Source organism: Hetaerina americana, unplaced genomic scaffold, assembly GCF_022747635.1.
Source record: "Hetaerina americana unplaced genomic scaffold, ioHetAmer1.1.p SCAF_14, whole genome shotgun sequence".
Lineage (NCBI taxonomy): Eukaryota > Metazoa > Arthropoda > Insecta > Odonata > Calopterygidae > Hetaerina > Hetaerina americana.
The window spans coordinates 13,536,007-13,563,311 of NW_027286514.1; the positions used below are offsets into that span (position 1 = coordinate 13,536,007).

General features: G+C 35.7%; 3 protein-coding genes across 4 annotated transcripts in view; 2 read left to right on the top strand and 1 right to left on the bottom strand.

Moving 5' to 3' along the window:
- The first annotated feature begins 149 nt into the window (after positions 1–149).
- On the top strand, positions 150–11,677 carry LOC139686362 (uncharacterized). Its single transcript, XM_071583548.1, has 7 exons — positions 150–257; positions 425–553; positions 639–741; positions 822–945; positions 1,037–1,153; positions 5,577–6,284; positions 11,079–11,677. Exons 1-7 carry the CDS (start codon positions 233–235, stop codon positions 11,115–11,117), a joined length of 1,245 nt encoding a protein of 414 aa, XP_071439649.1. The 5' UTR covers positions 150–232; the 3' UTR covers positions 11,118–11,677.
- Positions 11,678–11,784: 107 nt separating this feature from the next.
- On the bottom strand, positions 11,785–18,414 carry LOC139686363 (vesicle-trafficking protein SEC22a-like). 2 transcript variants are annotated; one of them, XR_011700369.1, is made up of 7 exons: positions 17,959–18,414; positions 17,699–17,862; positions 17,436–17,612; positions 17,241–17,365; positions 17,087–17,155; positions 12,131–12,421; positions 11,785–11,998 (listed from the first exon to the last, which is right to left on the bottom strand). XR_011700369.1 is itself a non-coding variant. In XM_071583549.1 (6 exons), the coding sequence occupies exons 1-6, from the start codon at positions 18,138–18,140 to the stop codon at positions 12,215–12,217; spliced, it is 924 nt and encodes a 307-aa protein (XP_071439650.1). In that variant the 5' UTR covers positions 18,141–18,413; the 3' UTR covers positions 11,785–12,214. The 2 variants fall into 2 exon arrangements, 1 of the variants encoding a protein (XP_071439650.1); XM_071583549.1 differs by having other exon boundaries at positions 11,785–12,421; positions 17,959–18,413.
- A 5,770-nt stretch (positions 18,415–24,184) lies between these two features.
- The window catches only part of LOC139686446 (basic helix-loop-helix transcription factor scleraxis-like), a 28,025-nt gene continuing 24,904 nt past the window's right edge, over positions 24,185–27,305 (top strand). The window contains exon 1 of the mRNA XM_071583640.1: positions 24,185–24,574. Coding sequence (XP_071439741.1) covers positions 24,399–24,574 — 176 coding nt within the window. The 5' untranslated portion in view covers positions 24,185–24,398. The remainder of the gene's footprint in view (positions 24,575–27,305) is intronic.

Sequence of the window (27,305 nt, forward strand, 5' to 3'; positions counted from 1 at the left end):
GAAGAATAAATTTAAAAAACTTATTTCAGTGCATATCCTGCAAAGCGCAACAACTTCAATTCAATACAAAATGGCGGGTATGTAGTCTGTGATTCCTGTTTCTCGTTGATATTCCTTTTATCGTGTCGCAGCTGATCGAATAACCTCGCAACTAATGAATTTTCTTAATTAATCTCGCTTCATCATTTGATATGTAGTATTATCTGTCAGTAGTTGCCAATGCTAACCCCTAATGGGTCCTGGAGACAAACTTTCTCGTAAAACAACTTATAACTAAATAAACTTAATGCCTTAGTAGATTAAGAATTTTGTCTCTTGCAATATAACGTAAAAAAATATTTATAATTGAATATAAATTTTCATCCTAAATTAGGAATTCACAATGCTTTGTTAAAGTAGAACAATCGTTGTACTATATTTCTAGATGACGAGATCCAGTCTCCTTCGCACAGTTTATCGTCATCCAATGCAAGAACGTTACAAAGCATTTCAGAGGGAAAATGTTCTCGATCAATGTCTCACACTTCGTCAAACTCATTGGACAGTCGAGATGGTAAATAGTAGTAATAGGGACAAGTGTAGAGTGATATCTTCCCTGCCCTTAATATACAGTAATTTTAAACACATGATATTTTCAGGTACAAAGAAAGCACGTATTAATGCCTTAAAGTCAGCGAAAGTTTCTCATAATAAGATGAACTCGGGAGCTCGTTCTTCAAGTACCAGGGATCACTGTAAAAGGTAAAGGCTAAAGTTAATGACTTGTGAAGTAGCAGTAGTAGTAAGTGCACTTAAAAATATTAAGAGTATATTTGTTCCAGAATCCGGGTCGATCTGCTTAAGGAAGGTAATAGTGTACCTCCCATTGGGAAACCAAGATCAACTAACAAAACAAAGGGTAACTCACTTGCATCTAATCCTGTTGGAGCTCTTGTTGCTAGTTTGGTATGTTTTAGCACGCAGTAATGATATGTGTACAATGCCTTTTGAGGTTACCACCGTTTTCATTGTCAATTCATGTGTGTTTAATTTCCAGTCAAAATGTGTTGTTAGAACCGAAGAAGATGCAGAGGTAGCGATGAATGTATCGTTGAAGCTTTTTAAATCATTTTTGGACTATAGAGTGAATATGAACGCTGGCAGTGCTGAAAAGGTATTTATTCCTATTTAAACCTGCTTCTGTTATATTAAGTTATCGATGTCAAAGTATTTTGTTATGGTGAATTGTAAGGAAGTCATATATATTCTTCATCAATTTCCATTTTGCCCTGAGCAGTGTTTGAAAGGACTTACATAGGTTATTTTTGTTTACCGTTTGCCTATCGGAAATTCGTGATTCTATAAGCAGTCCAATGCCTCTAACAAAAATCGTGATTAGTTCACCAATTGTGAACTTGTTATTCGCCATTGCTTAATTTCTTGTTCTCTTTGAATTCATTTTCATCTATTAATTATATACCAAAATTGGCGAGGAAATGCCTTTGTATAACTTTTCTCGTTAGAAATGTAATATTTATTAAGTATTCCAAAGCTCCTGATGGCAAATGTTGATCCTTTCAATTTACCAAAGTAGTAATCCTCTTTAGTGTAATGCGCCTCTGAAGTGTATTTTCTTTGGGAAACATTTGATCAGTTTTGCGGTGAATGATGTTATGTTTTATAAATGCTGTGCTGGCCATATTTTGAAAAAACTAGCACTCTAAGAGAAATTATAATTTAAATCTCATTTTGTACTTGTTAACAAAATTATCTCTATATTTTGACCATCCATAATATGAATCTCCTTTGTTTCTTCCGTTGTTAATTCTTGTGCCATTGATTACCGCATGTAATTCAGTATGGAGTAAGAACATTGCCCATAGTGTTTACATATTCTGTGCAAGCTTTGAATCCTCTGTGGCTTATTTAGCCAATCAAAGAATATCATGTGCTACCTTTTTAACATTCATTTGTTTTTGTTTTCTTACTGTGCCTAATTTAAGTAGGCCAATCAAAAACTTTCAGAAACTTCAGAGAGGAAAAAGGAGACCTCAGAAAGTTTTATTCAGCTGATGGTTTGTCTGATCCAACTTTGGACAACTTATACTAGGTACACATTTTTGACCACTGATAATGGAGACACTAGCTAGCTAGTCCCTTTTCATCCATCTGTTTAGTTGCTAACGAAATTGACTGCAATGTATGTATTGACTATTGGAATAATTTAAATAATTCTTTATAGATCGCCCAATTAAAACAATAGTTTCCTTGTGAGTGCAGAAAGTAGTGAGTAATGCATTAAAGAAACAAATGCCACACGTGAGCTACTATGTGCTAGTAGTAGGGAGAGGTTAACCCAAATCGAGTAATTGATGCATTCTTTGGAAAAATTACCTTTTAGTGTTATAAAATTGAATCATGCATTGTGTCAGTGTTCCATGCAAAAAGCTACTATTCCATGCAATTTATGTACCGTAAGCTATCCTTCTCCTCAATAAATGACATTAAAGTTTGTTAATTCCATTGATTATCCACACTTCTAGAACAATTTTCCATTCCTAACATTCCCTAACATCTCATTACCACCAATTTCTCTAGTGTTAAGTCTTACTTGGACTCCCAGGGGCATGAAGGACTTAATCACATAAAAAATCTAGTAATATTGAACCACCATTGATTGAATTGCTAGTATTAAGGTCAAAGTTTGATAAGAAGAAATTTGGATCTCATGAATTGTAGATAAATAGTAGTTAGGTGCCAATGCAGTGCTGCAATGTCCTAAAATCACTGCTGACTCCAGATTGGATTCAATTTTTGGATGGATGTCACCCTTAAAAAATGATTCTATCCCTCATTCTTTTCGTGTATTAATATTTGTAGAATGACTTCAGAGAAACTTGGGTTCTCTATTTTCGAATTTTCTTTTTACTGTGTGTATATCAATTCATGGTTGTTGTGGTTTATATTGATAATTAAATTTTAACTTATATTAGAACTAGTAAGCAGTGGTTGCATTTGGGGATTGGGCAGGATTAGGTGAAAGTTAAGAGGTGTTGGGAAAAGTAGCTTGGGTTAGAAACTGGCCATAGTTTCATTTCATTAAACCTTGGATTGGTAATTTTAGATTACAGTCACATTATTTTCTTTCCTGCTCCTCCCCATTCCTCCATTTCAAATGTTAATTCCACCAACTGCATGTGCCCCCAGAGCATTGTTGAAGATGTTGTAGTCTAAGAGAAAATTAGTTTAACTCCCTATCTTTTGGAGGTATTGATTTTGGTATTTATTTGCATATATTTTGCTGGTACATGATCAAATGAGACTTGAAATTGAAAGAAGCAATTCATGAAGAGAAAATATAACTTGGTGTTGTTTGACTAGTTAAGTCAAAGAATTTAACATCATTACCTGGAATGATTTATTTAGAGCCGAGTATTATTCACCTTTGCTGAGAACAAAGTTTGATTTTGGTAAAAAAAATTAAATATGAGGTAGGAGGCATAATGTTTATGTCACCCGTAAGTTTAAGTTTCTTGGTAGTTTTTTTCTGTTGATTATTGAGAGTTCCATGGCCTTATGTGCAACTGTAAAAAAAATCATGTTTGTGTGCCAAACCCCTATAAAACACCTGAAAGTTTTTGCACCATTGGCAACATTTTGGCAGTCTTGAAAATGTTGTGATAAATCTGTCAATTTTTTTAGTATTTTTCCTTATTAAGGCTACACGTTTCTAATTATATTTTAACATAAATTTCTATGTTTGTATCAGTTTAAATTAATGTACAATTTAGTGTATCTTATGTAATGGTGCTATGGTGACTTGTAGTACAGTTTGGAGAGGAGAAAAGTGGGATGCATTTTTTCTAACATATTAACATTCTCTTACTGAGCAACAAAATTTAAATCTTTGCATCTTCTTTATCTGAAAACAACTTTAGATCTTCATCTTGAATCATTTATATACCATTTATAACAAGTTGAATTGGGATAATTCTCTAAACTATAATTTGATTCACCCAAAAATAATTCATTGTTTGGTGCCAAAATATTTATTAATTTAATAATTTTTTATCTAATCTTACCAGAAATCAATTCTTAGATCTGAATAGAACATGAGTGAACTAATATGACTCCGCAAATGACCTCAGCTTGTTGTTGCTGTAACTCCACCAATATGAAACCCTATTTTTGCAGTTTACGCAACAAAAACAATGTTTACTTTAATAAATAGCTGATAAATGTTTATTTATGGTCAAAGCAATTTTTGCATTGTTTTCAGCTACAGAAGTAATACTTGTCACTTCATCATACAGGGCTCTCTGATAAACTTCTCCTAATCAAACTCCTTAAGGAAATTTCTCGGGCATATTAGTTCACTTGACTCACTCAGTAGTCTCTCTTCTACCAAGGAAAAAGCTACAGTTATTTTTTTTCCCTTGGTGCCATCACCTACTAATAGGATGAGAGTACGGCATATTATTACCCATGGCTGTTGTTTGGTTATCTTTGAACTTGCCTCTTGAGTTTTCATTGCTGCATTCAGATTATTAGTGTAGTGTTTTCAATTTTCTAATACCAGATTGAGGAGATGTGGCAAATAATTGCCACTGGATACATTTTGCAAAGTCATCTGATTCCTTACTCTCTGCTCTACAAGATTGTAGTAATTTTGGTATCTTCCCATATCCATAGGCGTTCCTCATGTACAGGATCTCCAATTGTACATTGAACATGGTTCTGCTTCAAGCCCTCTCACAGTGCCTTCATTTTATTTAGTATCATTTACAGGGCATTGACCCTAGGATGAAGTTAAGATCCAACACTATCTAACCCGCTTGTGTAGCAACCTGCTTTTTCATTGAGTGTACTCTCTTAAAGTTTGGCCTACTTCAATATCTGGAGTTGAACTCATATCTGAAAGCTAGAGAATGCATACTTTGACTTTAAACTCAACTGTTTATACGGTACAAGAAAAAGAAATCAAATCATCAAAGGTGCCAGACCTGTGTTCAAACTTGAAAAGGCAAGCATTTCAATGAAAAATCATGGGAAACTTTTTTGCTTAAGATTAACTTTTGAGTTCGTATTTGAGGATTGAGTCTATAACATTGTTTGCATAGTGCAGTTAAGGATTTTGAGTGAGCGTTTTTATGTGTAATTTATGTACTGCCTATTTTATTTATCAAATAGTAATAGGCTAAATGTAGTTTTTAATTTGCAAAGTAAAATCAGCTTTGTAGTCATCCAACTGAAAAAAAAATTGAATAATGTATTTCATGTGTTGTCTTCATTCTACTACACTCCTGCTACTGAGTTATTGCAAAAGATAGGTGTACCAATTAGCCATGCATAATGGTATTCTGTGATGGTTAAAATTTTAATGCACTCAAATAAAGAATACACAAAGATTCGTAAAACATAGTTTTGGATCTCGAGTGTTTTCATCATTTAGATTTAGCAGCAACCCAAGTATGGGCTCCTAGCACCCATTCGAAAATCTGTTTTATCCTCTAATAGTTATTATTGTTATTATTATGACTTTATTTAGTGAGAAATGCATTATTTGTGACTATATGAATTGTAACTTTTAATTTCAGTTGGTTAAAGCATTCATTGCTCTTATTAGTGCATTAGAAGAACATTTACCAAATGTGAACCCACGGCAAGGGAAAGAAGGAAGGGAAGCAAATGATAAGACTAGCCCAAAGCCTTCACCCACCCCAACCAAAGTTGCAGATTCAACAACAAAAAGTATGGAGGTGACATCATCATATATGGAGAAGGAACCCAAGAAAAGTTCATCTCAAAACAGTTCTGGAGGGAATTCTTCCAAGTCAAATCCTCCCCCCCCTCCACCACCTCCTGAGCCAGAGGAGGATGCCCCTCCACCACCCCCACCACCTCCTCCCCCTGCCCTCCCTCCCCCAAAGTCTCCTTCCAACCCACCTCCACCCCCCACCTCAGTCTACCCTGGCACATATTCATACCCGCCCCCTCCATTCACGGCCACATCACCGACTGCCTCCTCACCTGTGTACCCTCAAAGTGTGGTTGGGACAACACCACCTGCGGTCGCCCAAGTGTTTCCCCCTGGCACAAGTACATTCCCTACACCTACAGCTTCACCATACCAAAGTTCTGGCTACACGATACCTCCTGTGGCATCTCCAGCACCTGCCTTCTCAAGACCCCCACCTCCAATCATAAGGCATGGATTTCCAGGACCTGGAAGGCCTCCTTTTGCGATTCATCCCATGCCATTCTCAGCTCAAAGGCCTCCGCTGCCTCCTCATGTTCCATACCAGGTAAGATTTATAGGTGGTATGGTATCATGTTCCATGTGGTGGCTTTGTTTCATTGATAGGAACTGGTTTACCATTTCCTGCAGATATTTTTTGACAAGTTTCATTGCCTTCATCATTTTTAAGTGCCCGGTCAGTTTGGCAGTGGCATTCATGTACAAGGTTGTAGGGCTGTGTTAAGAACCTCTAGAAGTTTTTATAGTATAGATAGATATATATTCATCATTATTTTGGGGCAAGATTGAGACTATGGAGTCGCTTCTACCACCTAATCCCATAGAGGAGGGTTAGGCATGGAGAGGCTAGAAGTGTGTACAGGCTAGTTAGAGCTATATTCAGAGCAATGGTTTTGTTCTATGTTTAAAAAAAAGTGCAGAATGCAATCTAAATGACAATACATACATCTGGTAACTAACTTTCCATGGAATACCAAATGGCACAGGAAAAAGAAATGGCCCACGTTCCCTGAATGTGGGATTTTCAAACGGACTCTTCAACTTATTTTAGATTAGCCTATTAGAAATTAATGTTCAAGGTAATTACTATGATTATGAATATGGTATTAGTCTAAAGCCCATTGAAAGAGGCATTGCTAAAAGTAAATTTAAATAATTTTTATAAAAGAGTTTTACTTGAAAGATTTGCAAATATGAATAACAATTAACACATTTAATTATTATTATTTAAGTCTCCTCATAGGTATGATTTAAATAAGATTACATATAAAGAGGCACAGTAAGTATTGTATACTAGAGAGTTTAAACAACAAAAGAAAGGAATGGATTCATTTTCATGTGGGGAGTTTTTTATTGCAAGTCTTTGGTGAATTTAGAACTTGATACTTCATCCTTTAAAATTCTGGATAATAGTAGCTTAAATTCTATGAAAGGTAATAGGAGCCACATTAATAACTGTCATAGACTGATGTGCTATCAGATATTAGAGATTCACAGTAAAAAATTCATTCATTGTAGTTATCATTCAAATCCTATTTGCCTAACATATTTCCCATGTATTGTAATGCATGATTTTAGATAAATAGTATCACTGAATTTTAAATTACCATTTTGCTTACCTAGAATGAAATAGTATAGTCACAATCAAATTTAAATGAAGGAAAATGTGAATTCACTACAATAATTCAGCCATTACCTCACTTAAAACCATGAGAAACTTTCATAGCTAGAATTAGTCATAATTTAGAAATAATTAGTCATTAAGGCTGAAAACTCAGTCTCCAACCAATAATTTACTGGATTATGACCTAATTGCCACTAATTTTGTAAAATTGGTACCTTTGACATAGCAGAGAAACAGTTGTGCTAGGTTAAATATAGAGTTAGAGAACATATTCAAAACCATTTTTTAGCTTTTGAAGTGAACTTTTTAAGACTTGAGCAATTGTAGCTCAAATCTCCTCTGACACAATGATACCAAGGTTGAAATTGGGCATTGATGAAGTGATTGAATTTTAAGCCAACTTTATACTACCCTTAAGTAGATTTATTATCAGATCTGGAATGGCAGACCATTTCCTCTACTTCATCTCCACATCTCTGGAATAGCAGAAATTTTTCTTCAACTATTAATGGCCCAAATGTTTTAGATCTAATGTGGCTAGTTACATGGTTGACTGATAATACATAGGACCTTAAGATATTTCAGATGTATGTGAAATATATTTTAATATATCATCTAAGTGTAGTGTGACTTGCCATGTTTCTGGTTTCTTGGTGACTTGCCAGGTTTCTGCTTTTGAGGAAGAAAAGATGCTGTGTTCTTACTGTGTGTAGTCGTGTATTGTTGAAGAATGTTGGAAACATGTCAACAAACCAATATGACTGCTATGCATGTAACTTAGCACATTTCAGCCCTTAAGCACCTTGCATCTGGAAATATGTAATTGGGAGAGTTTGGGAAAGTAGTGATGGTTTGGTTTGATTCCCATGTTCCTGGTTATTTAGAATAGCATACGGATTGAAAAGTATTGGTTCTAAACCCTGTTTTATACCGTCTAAATAGGGTTTTTTCACATACTATAACCTTATATAAGATCATAATATGTACTGCATTTAATCAAAGAACCCCACGAGACATTTTTAGATCAGTAAATAAGTGTAAATGTGTTGCTCTGTGTAAAAGTTTTAGCTGTGTTGCTAAATGTGTAAAAGTGTGTTGCTCTTTATACATTCAGTGGATCTGCTATTAACTGGGATTCGCCAAAAAAGTTATTTTCGTAGATTAAAGTGTAAATTCAAAGAATGCCCTTGGAAAACAAGTCATGAAACCCATTTTCATGTGCGTAATTATATCATCCTGTGTACAATGAACATACAGACTCCACATTTCATGCGCTTTGCAGATTCAAGCATAGACTGAAAGTGTAGGCGGATAGATCATTTGGAATCAGGAAGGCAGCTGCTAAAATATGATACACCAAAGTCAATAATTCACTTATTTATGTGTGGGATGTGGGTGTAAAAATGAGCATATCACATTGTCTGAATTGGCCATTAAAACTTTTCATAACATTGCGCCAAAGTAATTTTGAATTGGAGATTTTATTCCCTGAAACCATTTTCAAGCCCAGTCTTTCTTACATATCATCTAGGTGCTGTATTTTCGGTTTTGTCAGTTTATTCATTACAGCATGCTTAGGCTCAGGTGTCACTTTAAATGTGCAATTAATGCAGATTGATAGATGATTTTAAGTTGTTAGGTTCCCAAGTTCAAACTTAATAAGTCCCTGTCTCCAGTAGTTATCAGGTAATGAATTTCCTGTAATACAGGCAACCTAAGAGCGTGCTTTTTCATGATTTATTAATGGGCAATGTTTTATACCCATTCATTATCTCCAAAAGTTCAAAAAGTACAATATAGTTACACAACCTGGTAACAGCCACATGGTTTTGGTGATGTGTTTTACTCTTGATTATAACCATAAAATTGCATTTTACAGCCCACAATATAGGTCTCCATAATGCAAAGCCCAACGGTTTCATATTTTGTGTGTAGAGGGGTTCAACTTGGGTTTTTTATTATATAGGATAACTATTTCTTTTTCATCCCATTAATTAGGAGTCTTCCATACCCTTCCCATCTTGGTCTCTTTTGTCACCAAATTTAATCCATTATGCAGATATATGCAGCTTACAATTATTCAGAACTTATGAGAATTGAAGGTTCATTAAATTTTTTTAATAAGAATGGGGAATAAAACAGTTTCTGCCGTCACTTGGTGGAAATTCTTCATATTGAACTTAAATTAAAACACTTCGCTTTTCCGCATAAAAACTTTTTTACGACCTAGGTTTCGTTATGGTATAATATCATCAGGTCTGACCTGATGATGTTATACCATAACGAAACCTAGGTCGTAAATAAAAATTTTTCTATGTGGAAAAGCGAAGTATTTTAATTTTAATTTCAAGAATGGGGAATAATGATAGTTCCTTTTTATAATGTAGTTATATTATTGACTTCTGACAATGTAAAGCAATATACTAGCTCTTAGGCATATTCTATTGGATGAATGTTTTGCATTTGTGCAGGTGTTGGATTCCAAAATTTTTTCCTTAACTCTCTATTCATATATGAACTTATTTGGAGTCCACTAACTGTAAAAGTCACTTCATGTCCAATTATCAAAGTGTAAAAACTAGCTTAATATATTCAAAAATCATTAAACATATCAGATAACTTGAAACAAATTGTATTCTACTAAAAATTACATGAAATATTTCATCTGTTTACTTGTCTTTACATAGAAATGTATTCTTATGAAAATGTGGGAAAGTAACCATTTTTATATAAGGTATACCCTGGGCTATTTTACTTCTAATGTACTTGCCGTCCAAGGTCTCCGAGGCGAAGTAAAATAGATTAGAGAGGGCAGATGATATAATTTATTTTGGTGTATAAGTTAATAAAAAATCTACTTCATAGTGCGTGAAAAAGAAATCATAATTTACTATTATTGTTATAATTGTATACAATAGTAGTTATTAGCTATTTGCATTCATATTAGATGCCACTGCCCAACTGTGCAGAATATAAATATTGGTAATAAGTAGTGTGGCACATAATTTCAATGAAGTAACTGTTAGTATAAAAATCACAAGCTAAACGATAAAAACCCTCTGAACGCATTTGTGCTTATGTTCATTATTTTATCATCATCCTGCATCATCTTTTTGAGAAAGATCATGAAAATAAACTTTTAAAAGGAAAATTTTGCCCTGATATCCATATTGCTTCCCTTTTCTTTAACTCTCAAAAACATCAATTTGACCTTTATCTATTAACCATAAAAGTAGTTGAAGGTAATTGTCTCTAAGTATGCATTCTCAAATTAAGCTATGAAATAATTTAATGATTATTAAATCTTCTTAAAAGTGAGTAAATTTTACTCCTTTCAAGTTAAGCAATTTTATTTTGTAAATTATTAACTTCATGTTATGCTTAACTGAATTACTTGACCACATTCCAAATTTACACATTCTAAAGCAAAAGACACTATTTATTTTGCTTACTATATGTTATTTTGTAATTAATATGTATGGTCACCAGCTGACAGCGTATATGTTTGAAAAATTGGGAATTTTGCCCTGGGAAAGTCTTCAGTATTAGGAAAAAGCATTAAATTTTACCCCCGAGAAGGGTACTAAGTTATCCACTGTTAAGCTTCAGTACACTATGCCATATAATTTAACAGATGTATCTGATAATGCCTTACTTGTACTTTGTGTAATACTTGTATTTTCAAGTATTAATGGAAGCAACACCTTTTCTTTTCAGATGCCTGGAATCCCATATCCTTACCCAAGGCTGCCATGAGTTAATTAGGGCTACATGCTAGCCGGGTGCCAAATTTTGATGAAAATTTATAAATGTTTGGCGTATTTTCTGGCAAATCTGTGGTCCAATTGACTAATATTTTAGTAATACTTGGCAATACTACTATCTTGTTTTTATATTATTGATCGATGAAGAAGAAATGTCCAACTGCACCTATCATTGTAAAGAACGTTTAATTTTTCAAATGTATATTTTCATGGGGATATAAATATCAGTTAAATTTTTTATATTAAATGAAAGTGCCATTTTCAAAAGTTTCTTATTTATAATATACTCTTTTGATGTAAGCAACAAATCTAAATAGAGTGTACATAATATAACCTTTATATGAAATACAATAAAATGATAAATTTAACAAAGTTTTTAAATCGAACTATGTTGTTGGTTTGTCTTCCTCTTCCACAAAAGCAACGTGATTAAGTTCCTTTTAAAAGATCTATCATGTAAATATGTATAATTTGTGTCCCTCATCGCTAAATATTAGCCATGTAAAAAAACAAATTAACAGTGTAATAATGAAACTACTTTCACAATTGGAATGGTTTCTAGCATGGAAAAAATTTTAAAAATTAAAAAATCCTGTGATATAAATTAAAATGTAATTCTCAGGGTATCAAACTTCAAGCTTATGATTAAAAAAGTAAGGTTAAATAATCAACAACTTTATAAACATGGAAATACAATGAATAATTATACAAAATCAAATGGCATCAGTTTTAACAGCATCACAACTTTGCACCACATACTCTCCACTTTTGCACCACTGAGTCATTTTGCAAAGCTAGCTGAACTTGCATACACACTTTTGACAACACACGTAAGCAGTCTTGTTTAGTAATGCACGGAACCAATTTGGTGTGCTAGACAAAAATGAGGTAAATTTCATTAGTGATAACAGCATGAAAACTTTAATCAGACTATCTTCAGCATATCAGTTTTTGATGAAAGACTTCTTGGAAATGACGAAATAATGCGAAACCAGTTATCCTCACCACTTGAAAACAATAGTTCAGCACTTAGTCCTAGAGAAGTTCCTTCCCTCATCTTGGCTAACAGAAGAGGAAGGAATCATTGTGTCAAACATTGTAGTTGGGTGCTTTCTTGGCTAGAGGGCGGAGGAGGGTGCAGCCATGAGCAGCTGACGTCACTACCAGCCGCACAACAAGCTGCAAAGTGTCTCGGACAGCCCAACTCCATCCAGCAAAGCCCAATAGCCACATCATTCCAACCGCTGCCCATGACTCAAGCAGGCGATATCGGGAATAATAGACTAGAAGGTAAAACTGTAAAAGACAACATGACAACACATTAAGAAAATGACAAATTTGAAAGCAGTTTCTCAATAGTTTTTTGTTGGCGTCACATCAAGGGGAGTATTGATGGAATGTAAAAATTATAGTTCATAATGTTTCTATAAATATGCCATTATACATGTCATTGAATTTTCTTCGTTGAATTACAGGGAATTGTTTCACCATTTAAAAATCATTCTTAGTCCTCCCTGCCAGACGGTCTGTAATATAGGAGATAATATTGCTAATGGATAAGCAAATTATTGTTGAAAAACAATGGCCTGTGTGACTCCAACTCTAGTGATTCTAATTAAAATGTCACAGACAATTCATACATAATATGGGTACTAATAGGTTCACCACCATCTCATAATTGCAATAAAGGAGAGAGGATACAATATAATTTAAAGTAAGAATCAGATAAAATCTTATTCCCAAGGAAATATTATTGCGAAAACAAAACATTCACAGAAAATTCTGAATTCATATATTTAGAAAATTGGGAGAAAAAGTCTAAACCTTCTTGCAACCATTGGTAGTAACTAAAAGACATCTTGATGATAAAGATTTATGTATTATATCCATGTATGTATTGTATCAATGAGTATATTGGGGGGCCAAGGGTGATAAACATTTAAATGATCGGGAAGAATCTGTTATGAGAGATGAGAAGTAACGAGTCCGTCTTACTCTTCATATTAAGGTCATCAAGCATGCAAAAGAAAAAACAAATTTTATAATAAATAATTTCAGGTCTATTACTAGTTTGGTCATTAATGCCTGGCTTGCATGCTGATGTATGTAGTGTGGGGCTAGGATTATTTCTCTAATATTGCAAGTTAAATCATGATTGATGCCTTTGTAAAATGGTTATACTTGCAATTCTCCCGAGACGAACAGAAGAGGTTACATAATATTTTTCTCTCTATGCGGCTTATTACTTTTATTTCCTCATAGTTGGTGAAGGTACTATCCAATTATAAAAATTATAACGATGACACTAAAGATGATACAAAAATAAGGGCGATAAAAATAATCTTACAACTGGATGCAAATTCAGCTTGGTATGATTCAAAGTCTCAAACATAAATTATTACAGGACATTAACCCATCCCTGCCAAAATGACATCCTTCTTCAAATGAACGAGAAAATGAAGCACTTCTTCCCATTTTTGTCATGATCTGCAAGAAGAAAATTTCGCACTCGTGTACTGATGCATTTTTATTTTATAAGTATATCGTCAATAAAATTCTTGTAAAAAAATCAGTCCTACCACTTTTGGGTGCGACCCTGTATTATATCAAAGTAACAGGGATTTATCCATTTAAAAAAGCCATAGAGATTCATTTACCCCTTCCCATACTAGCAATTGGGGATACAGAAATGAGACCACCTCTGCAATAATGGCTCTGAATGACTATTCAAATGTATAATATCAGTAAGTAATCATTCAAAGGAATAATGGCCAAAAAACTAACTTTCAGCCCTGATAATGAAATATAGGTTGATGCTTAGAGGTTATGAACATGATTTTGTTAGTTATTAGGGGAGATAATCAAGAGCTGATGCCACTTGCACCACAAGGAATAGATAGGCAAGTTGGTGGTGAGTGAGGTCTTATGGAGCAGAGGAAAAGTAAAGAGAAATCTGGAATCAACTTCACCCTCTTTAATGAAAGGTGACAAGGGGCTGTGTTTATTGTACTCTGAAATAATATAAGTGTTTCTCTCCATGCACTGATGGAGGGAGCACATTATTTCACTTTAAAATTCACCAAAGCTGAATTAAAACGCATCCGTAACTTGGGATGCCATTACATCACCAAGAGCTTCAATCAAATCAGACAATATCTTACCCAATGAAAATACGGAGAAATGTTGATAATGAAACATTTACCAATCAATCTCACTAGGTAGTACTGCATTTTTTTCCAAAGTACATTCATATTTAGTAGAGTTTTAAGTGGATAAACAACCTTGATAAAAGTAATTTCATGCAATTTTCACGGCCTTTTAATTATATTAGATAAATATTTTACAAGAGAGAACCTGGATTTTAATTTTTTCTCCCATGACAAATAACCAAAACTTGACAATACTCATATGATCCATAGAGTCATTTTAGTGATTTAACAAGTTTAATTCTGCAAATTTATAATGAGAACATTATGGGGTCAATGTGGCTGAAGAGACTCCAGAATGACAAATATTATTTGCCGGAAACAGAATGTAATTACCTGACAAGATTCCAAAAAGGTTATACGTTTCTGTATGAATTGGAAAAGTGATTGTTCATAAAGGATTCTTTTGCTAGTTTTTCTTGCATTTGGCTCTGTACTGTGAAAAGGTGTAGTCATTAGGAGACCTTTTACTCTCATATATTGATGTGTTTTTTTAAATTTAATCCAAAATTTCAGTTCATTTGAATACCACTATAGGTAAGAAAAATTTCCATTTTGAGATAAGCTGATCAATAGCACTATTCACGGCAGAGTAAAATATTGTCAAAGCCTCATTTGCAGATTTATTACACAATAGACTTGGCCAGTATATGTCTTCAAGGTATGCACTAACAGTGGCATATGCACATTAGAAGAAGCAAAAACTTTTCTAAAAGACACAAATAAAGATCAACAGGGATATTAAAATTAAGTGCATGATGGTTAAAGTCAACTGGCACAAGTGGAAGAATATCAGTAGATAAGGCTATTAAGGATTTATGAAAAAAAGTAAGGTAAAGCCTTCTGTTCAAGGAGCTATTCACTTGAAATACATGCAACAATATCATAGTGTAAAAATCAGCTGTGGCATCTCCTGTAGTTAATTGGAAAATGTCAAAGGTAAAAACAACATAATTGTAAAGTTGGTTTTAACCACGTGGACTGTGGCACATCCCGCATGACTACGAATGCCTGTGACATTGTATGTACAGTATTTTTTCACAACATCTTGTTCCTTTAAAGCCCCCAAAATTACAAAGTTTAAAAGGATGCCTTGATAGCAAAACTGGCTAAAGCACTCGGCTGGATATCAAGGGATCTGGGTTTGTAACCTGCTGAAGGCAAATGTTTTTTACACTCTGAAATTGTTGCATTTAAATGCATATTAGCAGATGACTCTGTAAAAGGTAACTGTTGCAGCATCTATCACTGTTTCTTGGAACATGAAATTAGTCCGAGAAGAGAATTGTCTCAAATAGCGCTTTCCCTACAAAGACTTTCCCAGTAAATATGGTGTCTTTAACACCACAGTTAAAATCACTAATATTGCAAAAGAATGTCTGAGAATTGATTTGAAATAATAAGGTTTTCGATGGTATTGCAAAGCTCTGTAAATAAGCCGGAACTAGACAGGTATTCAACACCATTAAATATTGCCTGGTTATAATATAAAATATACACACACAAACAGCTGTTCAATGGAGTGTGAATAATTATCTTCTAAGCAAGAACTATAAAGAAAGAGAGAGGAACTATGGGTAATCATTATACTGCTACCCCCATTTTGCTGAAGGTCAAATTACTTATCTTTTCCAAGAACAGCGAAACCATTTAATCCCAGCTGAGAGGATTCGATACTTAGTGAAAGCCATATTTCAAAGGAGCAGCCTGACATTGAGTCAGTTTTCATGCAATTAATACAAAAATATTTTGGCAGTAATTTACTGCGTAGAGATTATATCTCCAACAGTGAAAGACCTGAGCATGCCAAAGTATTATGACCTCGAAGCCCTTGTCAACAACAAATAATCTTAGATCCTTGGGTTACATCAGCACCACAAGTAAAGCAAATATCAACACTAATTAAGGGCACTGCATTAAATAAAAGTAGCTGAAATCAATACTATTAATATTAGTTGTAATGTGATGAAAGGTAAGCAAGGCTATCCCGAAAATCTCGGTTAAGCAACCATCACAGAAGTATCTAGTAAAAAGTTACGCCAGAAACCATTAATTACATCACAGAAGTTTCAAATGAACATTTTGACTACTTTTACAAATAAGAAGTGTGGCCATGTAATTTCAAAACAAATTCTTCGTGCACTACTTGCAATATTAACATAATGTGCAGAAGCAATACCCATGCCAATCACTGCTCTTCCTCCTTAGGGCAGAAAGGCCCTCAAATTATGGCTTCAATGAAATATAATACAATTCCTTCCAACATAAAACAATCACATCACAAACAATTGAAAACTTTTTGCTATGAAAACCGTACCTCAGCATTCATAAGTTTCTTGAAAACAGCTGTAATTACTGCGAATTCGAAATGATCAATACAATACAAAATACTACCTGCTATTATATAATTATACTCTCTAGTGTACTTGTTTTCTCTCATTTACACGCATTTGTACATGTGTGAACAAACTTTTGTTCTCTATTATTTATTGTTCGCTATTTAAATAATTAGGACGATTTATATGTTACTTTGTAGTCAACTAAAATATAAGCTGTTACTATCATTTCATGTACCCACTTACTTCAAATATTGTTTCGCAGTTATTAATAAAAAATGTTTCTGGTTTCACTAAATTGCATGCTAGTTTTTTCCTATTGCTTATTTGACAATGAGTCTGGAAAATTATTGCGTTAACTCTCAATCAAGGAACATGAAATTAATGAAACTTTTTATCAAATCCACATATCAACTTACTTGAAAACACTGCAGAGCACCTTCAAAGAGAAAAAGCAAACCATGGACAGGAGATGGGCCATCATATTCCTATTATGCCAATAAAACATTAAATTAGCACCAGTATGATTATTGGTATATTAACAACCACTATTTCAAACTTTGCCACACTCACCTCAATACTCGATACACTCAAGGCTGATATACCCCTATACATGTCGATGCTTGCCAGGAATAAGGTCGATATCACTGATATAACTGTGCACCATGACATAGGCTCTAACTTCGCTGAAGGCCCAACTGCCGATCAAAATATGATTATATAGATATTTTATGTTTAAAAATGAGAGTGAGAGTGGATGCCTCTTACCAGAAACAGTGGAAAGGTTTGCTTTGCCATATCCATTTTGCATGGGTTCCACATCTTCGCTCGTTATTACAGCAGGAGGATTAGCTTTGATGTCAGCACTTAATTGGGAAAGATTAACTTTGGTACTTAAAGTCTGCGGTTTATTGTACCGCTGTCTGGTTTTGTGTATAATATTATCTGAAAAATATTTGAAGGTTCATGAGAAAATTCAATATTTTCAGTAACATAGGCTTCAGTAACATAAAATATTACATCTAACATACCAAATTCAATGAATGAATAAGGCCTCCTAGATTCACTAATTTTCCTTTCGTCATATCTTGTCGTGAATTCCTTGGCTAATTCGTTCAAAAAGCTAAATGCAAGAACGGAAAGATATGAAGACTCGCACAATACTAAATATGAGACACCCCCAGTCGTACTGAAACTGAAAATGTTAAAAATTAAACAGGTGCAAACGATTACTCAAAGACTTAAACATGGAAAAGAGAAGCCAGATGAGAACAGAAGAAAATTTTCTCACTAAATATTATGCCCATTCAGTTTTAAGTTGCATCTGTCAGGAAATCGAGACGTTTTTCTTGCGAGCACTTTCATAAGCCTCTTACTTTCTTTCACGTTCTTATTTGCATCGTGATTGCAATCAGTAGTAGCAGACAAAGGCATCCCATCCCTGGCTCTCATTATCATTGCATATAAAATCATGATTCAGTCATACCGTCTGGTGGTTTAAATAATTAAAAATACAAACAACAAGATGCACACGTCACACTTGATTCTCTGAATCTTGAATTAACAGCTGCTGCTACCGCTCTCAGATGTTTTTAACTAATTCCACGTCTTGGAATAACATAAACATTAGCGTACCAACTAGCTTGATTAATCACGCATATATATTTTCCGAAGCAACGTAACCCGATCTGACGAAAGACTAGCAGCTGACTATTGAGAGCCTTCCAGCAGAGTCAACTGTGAAATACGCAACGTGAAAAACATCAATTTTAAAGTGGTAAACAAATGTTTCACGAATTGTTTGTTTACTTGTCGAAATCGCCGAAAATTGTATTCTTATCCTATATTTTCATTGAAATTACGGTTTTCTTTTGTACCCAACAGCACCATCAACCGCCGTTTTCAAATATGTGTAGTAACGGCTCTGAGCACAGAAGAAATTTAGCTCATATTATCAGGCAACTGGACTGCATGGGAAACCTACGAATGATTATGAGCAATATTTCAAATATTTATTTTTACCAAAATGAAAAGCACTAACCTTTAAGTATCTGATAATTATTAGAATCAATTTCGTTCACACAATAGGACGGCTACCGCGCGATTCCAGGTAGCTCCCATATAAATATACTGGAGGCTTACAGAAGCATATGTATACGATATACCTGTAAATATATATATATATATATATATATATATATATATATATATATATATATATATGATTTATTAGCCTTATTATTTTTCAGCAAATGTTCTACTTCATTACATGAGATTTCAACTCTGGGCATTGGTTGGCCGGCACGATTTGATAAGCTATCATAGACATTCGGTGATTCATTGGTGGAGTCTCTTTGAAAGAAGAAATTTAATAAGTAAGCCTTTTCCAAATTGCTTTCGCCTTCATCGTTTTTTAGTGAATTTACTGATGATTTATTTCCCTGAACCTCTCTGACGTATGACCAAAATGCTTTAGGATGCTCTCTCAAAGTTCCGGTTAATCTTTTCTTTTAAAATTAGCTTAATGCTTTCCGCGATTCCTCGTTTCTATTCGCCCAAGATATCTTGCAATCATTCATTTTGCCGCAAGAGATACCAGCCCTAATATTTTTCATCTTGGGGTGACAGAGCCTTTGACGTCGCAATAATTTTCTAACATCCGCGTTGTACCATCTAGGTTCCGTGTTATTTTTTTATAAATTTACTGGGAATAAACTTGTTGACTGCTGAGCGCGTGATCTCAAGGAAGTGATTCCACATATCTGCAGTATTTTGGGGATTACTATCTTTTTTAAAACTTGCAAATTGTCTCTGTATCGCGCATTTTAGACCATTATAGTAATATGAAGAAGGGGTTCTTTAAACAAGTTTATTTTTTTCAGGCTTCTTACCCCATTTGGCAAAAAGTTAGCATTTACTGCCCTGTGGTCATTAATTCCTTTTATAGTTTCTATAGTTAAGACCTTTTTGGCTATATTCGTTGCTAACAAAGCAAGAATATTATTGGCTGTAGTTGGTGAAGAGACAAGTTGATGCAAAGAGTTCAACGTCAAGGAATTCAAAAGCGACTCGCAGGCATCTGTGTCTTTACCCCGTTTTAAAACTTTATGTGCTCCTATCAATAGATGAGACATTGAAATCTCCACCGATTATAACGTCGCGATCATTGGATTGGGATAAGAAACCTTTGATTTGCTGATAATTCTAGCATTGAATTATCTTTGCCGTCTGGCGGGATGTAAAATGCACATACATACATTCTTTTTGATTAAATATTTTTAATTGAGTACCAAACGCTTTCCAAACCGTTACCTGGAATTACCTCAGCCCTGCTGACGCAAGAATTTTTAACTTAGATATAGACACCGCCCCCAATTCTATTTACTCTGTTATTTCTCTAAACGGAAAAGAATTTTGGGAAAATTTAACCGACGGCGATATCAGTGGATAACAAGCTTCTATTCCATCAATTATATCTGCACCTGTGCTATGAATAAGGTGATGATAATTGGCGACTTTGTTTTTTAAACTTCGGCAATTAACTACCAATACATATGATGTTTCCTTGATAATACGGTTATTCGAATTTTAAGCGAGGATCGTTTTTTTATTAAATTGAATTACTTATAAAATATTTCGCCCGATGCTATCTGATTCGTGTTAAATAAACAATGGTGTGTATCTGTATCACTGACCCTACTTCATTCAAAGCTAAAAGGCTAAATAGCTAAGCTAAAAGTGATATCTGTCTTCAGCTTCACTCTTCCGCACACAAGGGTATTAGATTTCTCTTTGCTCTTACTCCTACGTGTTGTACTCCTGGGTCAAAAGCATTCATAGCTGCTTGCAGCTTTTCTCGCGTTTCTCCTACTACTGCGATGTCATCTGCGAACTAGAGCATGTTAATTTCTTCTCCATTCCTCTTTACTCCTTTGGTACCTAATAACTGTGCTACTTTTATTGGTTCTTCTATATATAAGTTACCCTTAACGGTACTCTGAGTCTTAATTAAGGATGGTCTTACTCGTAACCCTCTTCCAAAAGTTCATTCGGCCGGGCTTTTCTCCGAAACTGAGGGAAGAGTATTTATATATGCCATTAGCCAAATATACAATTTTGATAGGAGAGTTTTCAGTGAACTGTCTAGCTAGCATTGCTCGTTCACAACACAGTACTATTTTATTGGCTTGCCCATTTTCTGAAGGATTATGGAGGGCTGTACCAATTTTTCACATTCAATTCTTCATAAAAGAGACCTAAAACTGCAAAATTCCATAATTTTGCGAAGCACCCGTAACTTCACTCTAACCAAGGCCTCAAATTCGTGGGAAGTGGACTGAGAACCAATTTGGCTAAGCATAAATAGAATATACCTCAGAAATGTTTTTCTTGGGAACCAATTAATTCTATTTAGTACGTGAGTGTTAGCTAAAACATTTAATTTAGTTAGGGTCCAACAAAACATACAGGTAGATACTTTGGCAAGACTGTGAGGACCATTCCAATAAGGCCAGGTACATTTTGCACTAGTGCACATCCTAAAAACGCATGTACATTATTTCAACCACAATTTTTCGCGGTTACCCATAGCTCGTTTTGCATGATCGGGCTATTTAATCAAATCTGGCATGGAGTTATACGATTAACTTAACGCGGAGTTGAGTTACATATTAGTTAACATCGTAATTTTTCTAATTTGAAAAAAAATAAGCGAACTTAGAACTCTATAATTTTGCTTTTACGTAATTCACCTTTTCTTAGTGACTCATTAAGTCGTGATTTTGGATTTGATAGTTGAAAAAGGAATTCTAACCACCAGTTTATCACGGGAAATAATTTACGTAATTCCAAACCAGAGTGGAAGTGTATACCTGCGAAAGTCGTGGAGATTTTAGTTGATACATATCTCCTGTAGATTAATAGCAATCCAACGATCCAAAACGAACATATGAGTTAGTTTTTTGGGGGAGGCGACCCACAGCTGAGGTCTTTGCGCCATTAGGGATGGACAGGAAATAATGAAGGGTGGAGAGAAACCCGGCGCTCTTGACGAAAAGCGCCAAGGGGCCCGCGTCCCATCCGACGGACGGCGTACTAACTCAAAGTGCCCTCCACAAAGCCCCTCGAGTAGGGATCGGGGTTCTGTTGCAAAATATCTGCCACCTCAGGGATTCGAACCCGGACCCTCTGAGTGGGAAGTCAGTGTGTTAGCCACCGCACCATCCTGATCTCCATATAAGTTAACCCCGCAATATTTAACCCACTGAATATTTGCACTTCTCTTCTGTCGATACATGTAAAACACGTATGAGAAGTAAAACAAGTGTGAATAAAGCTCGCCATATTCTAACTAGCCCGGGTACGTTTACGTTAAAATCTTTCTCGTGAATTATTGTACTCTATTATTTATACTAAAATCATCACTGAAAATTTCAAGTTATTTTATAATTTTACCCGTGCAGCAAAAGATAGAAACCCATCACACTTTAAACGAGTTGGCCAAAAATCATGATGTCACCTCAGAGGAAGATGCAACCATCACCCTATTTAATTTTTCATGTGGAGCCGTCATCCCATAATTTTAACGACCGGACGCCCATTTAAAATGAGACAAACTACCGCTAAATGCAACGTCACCGAGGGAAACACTAATATGATGCGCTAAATAGGTCGCAAAAGTGAAATGTGCGTTATAGCTAAAATGGGACGAAATTGGGACAAACACGGCTGTCGGAAACGATATCCCGATTCTTTCAAATTGAAGATTTTGATGATTTGTCGCGAGTTTTTTCGAACAAGAGGGAACCCAAAGACGCAACAAGTGTAGTCATTAATTCTACTAAAATATTTGAAGAAAAAACAAACACAGCTCTTCGAAGAACAATGAAATGCTGAAAATGAAAAAAAACTATGAATACCCTCCAACCGGTTTTTCCCAGCAATCATATTTTTCTGCAAACGAAAATCTCACGATGACGCTGTTTCGACCCTTTAAAAAAAATTATTCGATCTTACTGTATTTTCTTTTCCTCGTCAAGTTTCACCATGGTTCAGTTTCATTCACAGGATTTGGCGGAAAAAATGAGCATTTTTTCGAATGTTTCTCCCCTAAGAGAGCGTTATATGTGCGTATATTGAATGCATATAGTAAATTCAATAACTATTAGTAAAGTATGAATGAGAAGAAGTTGGGATATGCGACGCATCTTAGGGGCTCTCATTACGGAATTAAGTCATCTGTGTTTGGCAGTAACTCATCATGAATGGTTTCAACCCCGTTTGTGAGAAAAATGAGTAATGAACTTGCCGTGACATTGGAGAGAATGATGGGTAGTATTTGCCAATCTTTGAATTGAAAATGACTACTATTTCACATACTTTTCCGCATAAGATGAAACACTAGTTTTTTACAGTGTCCTCTCCAGCTGTTTGAGACCTCGTCCTTGGAGTCTTTACTGCATCCATATCACCCTTTGGGGGTGGGAAGAGGGAGACATTCACTCACAATGGCGCAGGCAGTTTTTAATTTTGGAAACATATGCATTGCAGCGATTGGTGACTTTTTCGCGACCAAGGGAGGAAAACGAGAGAGAGTCTCTCGTTTCCAGACCAGTCCTTTCGGACTGATTCCTGAACATACCATTCAAAACCTGATGAAAATTAGAGGTTATAAAAATGGAGTCGGTTTCATTCATTGCAAGAGCAGTCAAATATTCTTTCAGCACAATCATCAACCGATCTAGAAAATAACTAAGAGCTATCGTAGGCGCAAAAACTAACAGGTTTTAGTAGATTTTTCTATGAAACTCATAAGACTCTCTCTCATTATGCAATCCGTTAAATCCATTTCCCAGTCCTCAACCCTTTCCATTTATACTCCGTATAGAGTTGGGTTGAGTTCGTATTTAATACATGTATATGCTTATGTAATACCTCAAATATAAATTGCCTCCTAGATACGATGGCAATTATCTATGCTTTACTAATAACCTTATACTGCATATTATCTTTAATAAATATTTTTAATATATTACAGTAATGCATCGTGATATCACATTTAGTATTTTTTATATTTATGGTGGTGGTTAAGGTAAACCTTCTGCCCCCTGAATATTTTCAAGGTAATAACTCATGCCCCTAAAAACACGCCCAATTCCAACGGTAATTAGACGCACGCACAGGGGAGAACAACTTCGGGTAGCATTGGTTCGGGCGCAGGATGCGCAGGAGCATCGTCGCTTCGTTGCAGTTTGACCCATCTGCACGAGATCCCGAGACCGAGTGTGAAATGAATCAGCCGGGGAACCATCTGGTTTTGTGGGCACGGCATCGCCTTCCCCCCACACCACACCTCCAAAGACGACCCCAAGCCGCCTCCGCCCACTCCCCTTCCCTCCCCAACCTCTCGCCAAGCCGTTCCTCTCCTGGGTGACCAGCCCTCAGCGTCGCACGCATTCTGTTCCTCGTCCATCCAGGGAAAGAGCTCCGCCCCCATCCGCCTCACCAACAGAATTCCCAAATTCACCGTCGCGAGTTTGACTGCATCCTAGCTAACGTCTGGATATCATTTTTCGCAAAGAAACTTCGGGGTTGTCAACTCAAAACCGCGAGGCACACCCGGAAGGAAGGCGCTCTAGTGGCAGCTGCTTGCAAGACAAGAAATCGCGGCAATCGTATTGGTGTGGAAAGACGCGTTCATTAACCTTCCCCCTCGACTCCAGACCTGCAGAGATGGATGGGTTTAATCGCAGGGACTGTGGGGAGGAACAGCGGTTCTACGCAAGTGACAAGGAGGCGTACCTGAAAGAAGACTGCTCCAGCCCTGGTGGCTGTGGCAGCGGTTCCAACAACATCCCCGTCCGGCACCGAAACCAGGCAAACGCCCGGGAACGCGACCGTACGTACAGGTGGGTTAAGCAGCGGCACATGCAGTATTCTGACGAAAAAGGACAGCTGGATCGTACAGGTTGGCCATGAAAATCGGATTAGAAATTTCCTTAAATTTTCCATTGACCAAAAATTTCTAGGTGTATTTCTCTGTAAAAAAATTAGATTTTCATTCTCTCTGTAATATACACGTAGGTATTTATACTTCAGAGAAAGTTTTGCAGAGATACCTAACGTTTCTGACTAGATCCTACCCTCCTTGTCCCAAATAAGAACATTTAATTTAGAGTGCACTGAGTTACAGAAATCAGCACTAAAGTTAGTCTGATGGATGAAGGGAGAACCTTCCTCGCGCTAATATTATGGTGTATATAAAACGATCAAAATATCTTTCACGGGTCAAAATGAAAACTGGAAAAATCAAAACACTAACAGTGGCATTAGTAGGATAAGCAATTATAAGCAATCCAGTTGACGGTATGATACGTGCGAAATTTTCATTGCTGTGATTTGTACCAGGTCTGCCTCGTATTGCCACGGCGTTTTGAATTTCTAGGATCATGTTCGAAGTTTGCTCACCAATATAATTCTCTGATTTACAGGATTAGAAAATTGTCAAGTAGATGCACCACAAAAATCTTTCATGGGTGGATGGAAAGGGGTAAAATTACTATCATTTTCAATCTGCCGGTCAATGTTGGGTTTTGATGAATTCAAATCTAACGAAACACTAAATAAATTCTCTAAAACCTGTATTATAATAAACCATTCAAGTACACATAGTTCCTGCCTCCCTTCATTCCGTCCAATGTGCCTATTCGTTTCCTACCTCTATCCCGTACACCCAACATTCCACCCTATACCACAGTCGTCAACTATTGATAGACTACATTCTATTGCCACTCAATTTCCCCTGCATTGATTTTGCCTGTATTCCTTGAATATCTCCTGAAAACCTCCCCTCCCCGATCATGCGTGGAAAATCGTGTATTTATTTAAGTTGATTTCACTTTTTCCATCATCCTCCACACTCACATCTTAAAACCCTACATTGCTTGCAGGCTTTTCCTCTCCCCTGAACGGCGGAGTTTCCGCACCGCACAGCTCTCCATATTAAAGTTTTCACTTCTTTCCTTTGAATATTTGTGTATGGACCCTGCAATCAACTCCCTCCTTTTTTTTGAAAAGCTCTTCTACCGAATGCTATTATTTTTAAATGTCCTTACTACTTTGATACCCTAAATCTAAAATTTAAAGGTTACGAAACAAATGGATTCGTTAAACATGAATAAACGACTCTCTGCAGCATACTCCCGCAAGGATTTTCTGCGCTATTATGAACAAGGCTGTTCAAGATTCTCCAAAACAATAGGAGTTATGCTTATGCAGACGATATGAATTGATTGTTTATTTCGGTAGGAAAATGCCAAGATATTCTGATTGAAAATCGTTCCCAATAATATTTTTGTTTACCTCTTAGAAAGTGATGCTCACGGGGAGACTTAAACCCTCTTGGAGATGATCTCATTCCCACTTTTTATCTTTATTGATTAAAACGTTGGGATGCACCGCGTATTCGTGACATAATATACTGGAAGGTATATTTTATGTCGTATAAAACGTTTTAATACTATTCTTTAATGCCTACATAAGATGACAGTGTTTTAGTTCAGCACTGAGATGCAATCGCATAGTAAAATGCATTACCATCTCTCATCTCTGGGATGTGCCTAAACGTCTCTGAATGATATCGACCGGTAGCAGGGCACACGTATGTGGGTTATGAATGCGATGTTTAAAATGAACAAATCAATGGTGTAACTCGTGGAGCCTGCTGAAGCTTCAGAGTCTCCCTTCTCCACGGAATGTGACACTTTTCATTCATAGGACCAAAGATTTATTTTTTCAAAAACAGTCAAAAATACATCATATCATTTTAATGCAACTGCAATGCCATTACCTTTCCAGAAAACTGATACTTCAGCAAATATCATTTAAGAAGTGGCTAAACATACTACCACGTCAATAGAGAATGTTTAATCATACATTTTTTCATTTCTAAAATTAAATATGCAAATTATTGGGGAAGGGGGACTAACTCAAGAGGAGCAGCGGACTAACGAACATGCATATTCTGATGCAAGCAATTTGATCTTAGACTTTCTAGGGAAACAGACAGTCTCTCGTCGACTGAGGCTGATGGGAAACCTCAGCTGTTAAGATCGTGCCACAGAAAATTCGAACTATCCTGTAAAGTCTTGAGAATTGTATGAAACGACTGTTGTAAGGATTTTCGAGCCCCTTTAAAACCCATTGACTTTGGGAGAACATTTAGTAGTTGAAGAAAAGTTTCCATTCATCAGCTAGATATTTTCAGCCCATAATCAAATGTTAAAAGAAGAACCTCGCATTTAGGATAAATTAATCGCTCCCAGTTATCTGATGCCAATTAAGGAATTTAAGATTACATTTTGTTCATAGAAATGCATTGTTAAGTTTTTAACTCCATTAATTAAACAACTGAATAATCTCCAATTGCTTCCTGGGGCACAAAGAAGAGAGAAAAAAGCGAGGAGGGGGGTCTTGACAACCACATATAGTATACATCCAGTGTTCATGGGAGCGAGGCAATGGCACGCGGCTGGCGCCTCTTACTCTATCGTCCTAATTTTGAGGGTATGACTCCATGGAGTGACTCATTATTTAGTACAAAGCTGGAAGGCTCTTCCTCTTTAAATTTTGAATATATTG